This window comes from Otolemur garnettii, unplaced genomic scaffold (assembly GCF_000181295.1).
Source record: "Otolemur garnettii isolate 467f Iridium unplaced genomic scaffold, OtoGar3 scaffold00112, whole genome shotgun sequence".
NCBI lineage: Eukaryota > Metazoa > Chordata > Mammalia > Primates > Galagidae > Otolemur > Otolemur garnettii.
The window spans coordinates 571,881-579,161 of record NW_003852507.1 but is presented as its reverse complement, the minus strand read 5'-3'; the positions used below and the strand labels follow the sequence as shown (position 1 = coordinate 579,161).

Below are 7,281 nucleotides of genomic sequence, written 5' to 3'. Positions count from 1 at the left end.
GCATGCAGTCACAGCAAACCACCCCCAGGGACTCGGCATCACCAGGTGGGGGCGCCAGCGCAGGCTCCTTCAGGCGATGCAGCAAAACCCGGCAAAGGGGTGGGTGTGGGGAGTGCAGGCGCTGCAGAGGTGGCAACAGCGTCCAGTCCCGTCCAGGTGGGCATGCCTGCGGGTGGGGGGCGCCTCGCCCCTCTCCCGTGATGCCAGTCCCCGGGGCACACACCCCAAGCCTCCAGCTGCGTTACCGGGTCCCACAGGCCCAGCTCTCGCTGGCTCATGCGGGTGAAGCCCGTGGTGAAGATATGACCCTGGCGCGTGAAGACCGCCCGCATGGGCCTCATCCCCTCGTGGGCCGCAAACCTCTCCTGGGGGGAGGGGGAGACACGAAGGGGCATCACCCAGATGCCTGCCCTGGGGAGCATGGAGGGCTAAAACAACCACCTTGCAGACTTGGGTGTGTGGGCGGAGGCCAGGGAGAAAAAAAGGGGGCCTAAGAACTCAGCTTCCTGGGATCATAGCTGGCCCCTGGTTTAGGGAGATTCTGAGTTGGGAGAGAGCAGGACGCGCGTAGCTCTGAGCAGATCCAGAAACCTTAAGCGTGTTCAAAGGCTGATCCCTAACGCAGTGAATGGCTGCTGGCTTCCAGATTTGCAGCAAGGTTTTTCTCGAATGGGAACTGCCCGCTCTGCTTAGATGTCAGCCACAGCCCGGCAGGGCGCCCCTGGCCGACCCAGAGAAGGAGAGAGCAAGCGCGCCCGGGGCAGCCTGGCCTACCGGGTCCCAGAGTGCGAGTTGCCGCTCACTCATCCTGCTGAAGCCGGTGCTGAGCAGCTTCCCGTCTGCGGTGAAGACCGCCCGCAGCGGGCGGACGCCCTCGTGAGGCCGGGCTCGCTCCTGCTCGCGGGGTTAGTGGGTTAGAGCGCCCGCGCTCAAACCGGCCGCGCTCGATCCAAGTGCTCCAGGCACACATGCACGCGCCCAGTACCCGTACCCCAGCTTAGATTGAGACCCGTGAGGCAAGGACAAGTCGCCCTCCCTGGGCACTCGGCTGGGATAAGCAATGCGCGAGGAATGTCCCCATCCCCAGCCCAGCGGGTCAACAAGGGAGAGAAGGGGCCAGCTCTCAAGCCAGTGTCGAGCCCCAGACCCCGGAAGATGGCGCTGGATGCCGGCTGAGAGGGGTCCGGGAGGTCAGGTTTCATGCAGGTTCTGGTGAGAGGATGGAGTTTCCAGCTTCTCCCCTCCTCAATCCCAAAGCTGGAGCCCTCCTCTGAGCTTCTGAGGTGCAAGGGAGGGAAGAGGAGTGGGGCAGAGAATTGCAGGCTGGGGGCTTACTTAGGGCAGAGAGTGGTGGTTACAGAGACTAGGGGAGGGGACGATGGAGAGGGGTCTAGGTTCTGGAGTAGGGATAGGACAGGTGAAAACTGAGAGGGGCTCTGATGATTGTGGGTACAGGGTGCTGACATGTGGTCAATGGGCAGGGGCTGCTGGGGAGTGGCCTGGCCAAGCACTCACCGCCACCACTTGGCCTTTTCGGGGGTCAATGATGCGTAAGGTCTTGTCCTTGCAGGTGGTGGCTAGCAGGCTACCATTGCTGTTCCAGCAGATGCTGTGGATGACGTCCGGGTGCATGTCATCCAGGCTCAGCAGCACCTCCCCAGTGCCCACATTCCAGATGATGATCACATTGTCACCACCTGCCCAGAGTGGCCAGGCATGGTCACCTGGGCCCTGCCTTTGCCACCATCCCATCTATGGGGGACCCTTCCCTAGGCCCCCAGACCTGCACTGAGTAGGACATTCCTAGCAGTAGGGTGCCAAGAGAGGATGCCCACACGCTTGGAGTGGCCCTCCAGTGTGATGATAGGTTCCGTAATGTTGCGCAGAGGAGTATAGTCTGGAATCTGCCACACCTGGGTTAAAAGAAAAGCACAGGTGTGTGGGATGAGGCGGTGGGATGAGGCGGTGACCCACCCCCTACCTCCCCTTAACTGGCTTCCTTCAGTGGTAAGGGTTAAAACACAGGGCATGCCTAAGGCAGAAGCTGCTAGGAGCAAGGAGGGGGCACTGTCAGCTTTGCAGAGATTCCCCATTCACTCCAGCAGGGAGACTTCAGAGCACTGTACTGCTGCTCTTCAGGCCTCATGTTGGCTATGGCTATAATTAGTCCTATGCAATGCATCTTGGGAGGGGGTGGGCATGTAGCTAAAAATAACCCAGGAACTGGGCAGGGCAAGGCCCTGGGACCCAGCACCTCCTTTACTACCTTCCCCAGTACAGGTGAGTCAGTCTTCCCCACTCCCCTGCCCAAATGGCTCCTACCATGATGGTGGTGTCGTCTGAGGCACTGGCGATGACGTTGTCATTGTGTGGGCACCAGTCAATATCCAGCACAGGGGCTGTGTGCCCAGTGACCAGCGGGTAGTTCTTATCCACTCGCCCTGTCTGGGGGGGGTTAAAGAGGTATATTGTGGGGCTACTCTCCTGTGTGTTTTTTGGGTGTAGGCAGCAGATCTGTTTACACGTCAATTCTCTATCATGTATTTTCTTTTTGTAAAACCTTCTCTGTGCCTCTAACCCCATCCAGTGCACTTTCTGCACTTTGCTGAAGGCAGACAGAGTTGGAATCCTTTAACATTAGGGAATCTGACACAGGCGGTAAAGATAACTTAACCAAGGACACATAGCAAGATACTGCTAGAGCTAAGACTCAAACTCTTAGTTCAGTGTTCTTCCAATACAACTACTTGGAGGAGGCTGTTCTTGAGCTTGCGCCCCTAATTGGAATGACTTTGGGAAGCCTCGGGTGGAAGAGGTAAAGATGAGGTAATATTCAGTGCAGTGCCCGATAGGCCTTCCCTGCTCTCCTCTGTCAGTTCTCTCCCTTGTGAACCACTTCACCTTGGAACCACTGGAGCAGGTCTTGGTGCTTACTATTCCCAAAGTGGAGCTTGGGACCCACCTATTTTTGGTCTTATGGACTGTTTATGGGGGCTTTGAGGCCTCTGAAGGGGCTGGCATTAGTCCAGACCAGGCAGGAGGGGAGAGGGGTGGCCATGTGGTATTGAAATGGCAGTCATACTGGGAGAGGAGGCAGCTCCAGCTGAAACTTGAGCCTTGGAGATGGTGTCCCTGCATGGTGTCTGCATTGTCATGGGTGAGTCACTGGCTATTGTCAGGCCTCTTCTTGACCCTGCCACTGATAGGGACTCCCTTAACAAAGTGTAGGGGCCAGAATCCAGGTCAAGGTCATGCCTTGGGGTGGTCATGCTGGGAATGGAGATAGCTAAGGGGCTTGAGGTTACTCAGCAGAAGTGGCAATCATGGCCTGGCCCCCATCCCTGGGGAGAGAGGGCTCTGGCCTTATGTGTCACATCCCCTTTCTCTTTGCTCTCTCTCATTCCACCTCACTATAAGAACCAGAGTGGGAGGTAGACAGGGACTCTTTGGATAGAGGCTGACTTTTTCCTAAGAGTGCTGCTCTGGGATGAGATTTAATCAAATGGTCACCCTGAGCGAGGGAGGAGGATCTCCATACCCAAAATATGAGGGGATATGGAATTAGGAGGGATGGCAAAAGAACTTGGCCAGGCCTTGGTTCTGCTGTGTCCCAACCATCTCTATCACTTAACTCCCTTCCTGGTTCCTGCTGGGAATAGAGTGGTATATAAAGGGGTAGGTAGGTTAGGGAGTGGGTATAGGCCACTAGTGTGCTGCTGTTTAGAGTGGAGTGAGGTAGCCCCCCAACCCATCTCTGAGAGCTTGGGGAACAGGGAACAGCCAATCCATACAAACTACCCTCCTGACTGAAAAAAAAGGGACTATCAGGAGTCCCCAGAAGCTCCAGCCAATATCCTCCCATTTCCTTCCTTCCTCTCATCCCTCACCTTGGCCAGAGGCAGGACGATGAAGGCACCCCCGCCTCCAGCCTCCACGATAATAGCCAGGAATTTGGGGTTGACAGCACAGAAGGAGCTGTCCCATGTGACCTTGGACACACGGATGTCCTCGTAGGCCTGGTCAGCCTTTGCCGCCTGTCCAAACACATGGCGGAACTTGCTCTGCCGAACCACACGCCTGCTCATGGCTAGGGGTGGAGATGGAGGATCTCAGTGCTCAGAAATGCCTTTTGTCCTTAGTCCTCTGTGAGCTGTGGGAAGGAGGAAGAGTGGAGGGGGAGGAAGGTAAAAAGCATTATTTGTTCAGGAGTCAGGTGTAAATCCATATATAGTCTGGTCATAGAAGCAGAGAACATTCTTCAAGATGATCAAAGCATGAGAAAGTTCTTTGCCACTGTAAAATGGTGTTTAGTGTGAGGGTCTAGGATTTGGGGTCTAACTTCCTCATACAGACCCAGGATGGGGACATAGTGGAGCTTAACAGGGGCTGAAAGCTTTCTGGAAGTTAGAATGTTTTGGGGAGGAGCCTCAATGCCAGGCTGCCCCCTGCTGCAGTCCCAGAGGCACGCTGTCCACAATTAGAGGCCTTGGCCATTAGATTTTAGAGCAAGGCCAATTATTGGGCTAGGACACTGCAGCCTCTCAAGGTCCTGAATCTGCATCTCTGGCATAGTTCAGGCAGATGGGGTTTTGCCTTTTTCTGAAAATTTGCCAAGGGAGAAGTTCTTCCTGTCAGCTAACCCCAGTTCTTTCTGCCACTATTTCCATCAATTTCCTCCCATGGTGTTGAGGGGGCACAGTATAAAAAATGTGGATCTCTCCTCCTTCCACTCATTTCTGCACTGGCTTCTCCAAGAGACTCTAAGTACGGTCTTACAGCTGTTTGCCTTTGGTTGTCCGATTTCTCCTCTGGATCCCCTGCCGCAGCTGGACCTTCTTACTAAAGTCTCTTGGGGTTGGGGTTCTCCATTATCCGCTCCCCTAGCAACTCCTCCCAGGGGCAGTTTGCAAAGGTGGGGAGGGTGAGGTGCCTTTTCTCCAGGCAGGGCCTGTGCTCTGCTACTTTATTCCCTAGAGGACGCACCAAGCTCTCCCAAAGCCCCAGGAACTGACTCCAGCCCCGGGCATCTTTTGTCCTTCAAGCCGCCTTGGCGGCCCCAGGCTTGAGGCCCGGCCTCCCCACACCCTCCTCCAGCCTCCTGCCCTGGCAGAGTGTTCTTGCAAGACAAGGTGTCTGCACCCTGCGGGCGCGCGGGCCGCTATCCGGCCAAATATAGACACCAAGTCCGCCCCACCCGAAACTGAATTTGGCCGCAGGGGGAGGGGGCGCAGACTTCGGCCTCCTCTAGGGACCTTGCCCGCTCAGCTGGCTGCGGTGGCGGCCCGTGCCGGGGGGGTGCGTACCTGGTCCTGAGGGCTGGGGAGACGCTCACGCTGCGACTCCTCTGCGGAGGGGGCCGAGGTGCGCTGAGAGCCGGGGAAGGCGTCAGGGCGTAGGAACTGCCTCTCTGGGTGTCCGCGGCGTCTGGGGCCCGGGTGTTCGGTTCCGCGCTCCGGCCGCTGCCTGCGGCTCTCCCAGGCCAGCCGCCGCTGCAGTCCCAGCTGCCGCTGCCATCAACCTGGGGGGCGGGGCCTAGGGCGGGGGCGGGACCAGCGCCAGGGCAGCCTCGCGCTCCCCAGCGGCGGGAAAGTCGGACGCCGCCGACTCCGCGCCGAGCGGCCGCAGGCCTAGGAAAAGAGTCGACAGTAAGTGGGCGTGTGTGTGCGGGGTGCGCACTCTCCTTCCCTACCCTCGGCGCCTCCGGGACAGGCCGAGGACACTCAGCTTTCCAGACTCAGAGCGGAGCGCTGAGAGGGGGCGGGCAAGGGGCCTGAAGGGGGCCGCGGTGCTGGATCAGGTGCTTACGCGTCGCATTCCTGCCGCAGTCGCTCTGTCCCGGCGGGCCGGGGTTGGGGGACTGCACGTCCAGGCCCTCTTACGGGAAAGGTCCCAGAACATGCTCTGGAGGAGTCGTACCGGGCACTGGATGACGGCCTAGGCTGGCCGAGGGCAACTGCAAGAGTACTCGACAAAGGGCTGTGAATGTTACCGTGGCTAATAGCGATAGCGATCATTTGAGAACCTAAAAGATTGGCACTGTGCTATTTCAATCTTGTTAGAGGGGATTCCACAGAGCGTGGTAGAAAGCAGCTTAAAGACCAGGCAGGGGAGGAAAGTGAACCCACCTTGACATCCTCTGCCCCCCAACTGGGAACAGCAAGGTCTTAGGGAAAAAGGCTGGCACAGGTCTTTGGCCACATTTTAGGGATCAGAGCAGCCTGCTCAAAGGCCTGCTGTGTTCTAGGGACGCCTCCTCTCCTCCCACAATATCTACCGATCTGAATATCGACTAAGGTCAAGGAGGGCATAGAAAGTAACCAGTGAAGAAGAACCAGTCCCTGCCCACACACTGGTTGGATTTCTTCCTTTGGAAAGTCCTGGAGGGGATGGTGGGGCCAGTTATTACTTCCCACTCTCCAGGGCAAACCTGGGATCAACAGAACGCGGTCTTCCAGAGAGCAGTAACCAGTACCAGAGGGGAAAGGGAGGGAAGATGGTGGAAACCGTGAGTGCCTCCACAAGGCTCCTTTGTTTCTCAGTGGCTTCTGATTCTAACAGAATCCGAAACTGTTACAGGTGCCATAAGGGTGGATGAGGAGTCTCCCTTTTACCTAAAGATTTCAGGTACATAGTTAGGAAGATAAGACGTGAGTGACTTGGTTGTTTATTACAATATCTCACACATCCTATTTTCTGGGCATTGTTCTGAGGGCTTTGTACATATTAATTTCATTATAGTAACCATTTTCTGAGATGGGTACTATTATTATCCCTATTTTACAGTTGAGGAAACTGAGGCACAAAGTGGTTAAGTAGTTTACCCATCACTCAACTGGTGGTTAGGGGAGCTGAAATTTTTACCGGAGTGATCTGGTGTCTGGGTCCATGCTTTTTAGCACTATGAATTTCTGCCTCTCCTTAAAGGGCAGTGCTACTTTATCACACAAATGCTGAGATAAAGCATAACAGAAAGTTATGTTACCGTGGCACAGAGGCAAGGATCCCTGGAACTCATTAAAAAACTTGTTCCAGGCCCAGCTCAGTCATCCTATATTTGCAGCTCTGGGCTGTAAGATGGAGGACTGGGCCAGATTATTTCCAACCCTGCAGCACTTGTTGGCATAGAAGGGATTTGACATGCTGCCTCCTATCTGAATTGGCATCTTTCCTCCACTCCCCTGCCCTTTTCCCCTCCTCTTTAAAGACAGCAGGGAACTCCTTTCTAGAGGGAAGGGTTTGGGACTAGGGAGCAAGAATCCTTCAATCCAGCCTGCCTTTAGT

At 55.9% G+C, this 7,281-nt stretch overlaps 1 protein-coding gene across 1 annotated transcript in view; it reads right to left on the bottom strand.

The window, feature by feature from the left end:
* Positions 1 to 5,520, bottom strand: part of CORO6 (coronin 6) — a 7,936-nt gene extending 2,416 nt beyond the window's left edge. Inside the window, exons 1-6 of the mRNA XM_003797119.3 lie at positions 5,304 to 5,520; positions 3,888 to 4,150; positions 2,323 to 2,445; positions 1,784 to 1,913; positions 1,516 to 1,697; positions 246 to 365 (exon numbers count right to left, since the gene is read on the bottom strand). Coding sequence (XP_003797167.1) covers positions 246 to 365; positions 1,516 to 1,697; positions 1,784 to 1,913; positions 2,323 to 2,445; positions 3,888 to 4,085 — 753 coding nt within the window. The 5' untranslated portion in view covers positions 4,086 to 4,150; positions 5,304 to 5,520. The remainder of the gene's footprint in view (positions 1 to 245; positions 366 to 1,515; positions 1,698 to 1,783; positions 1,914 to 2,322; positions 2,446 to 3,887; positions 4,151 to 5,303) is intronic.
* Positions 5,521 to 7,281: the final 1,761 nt, after the last annotated feature.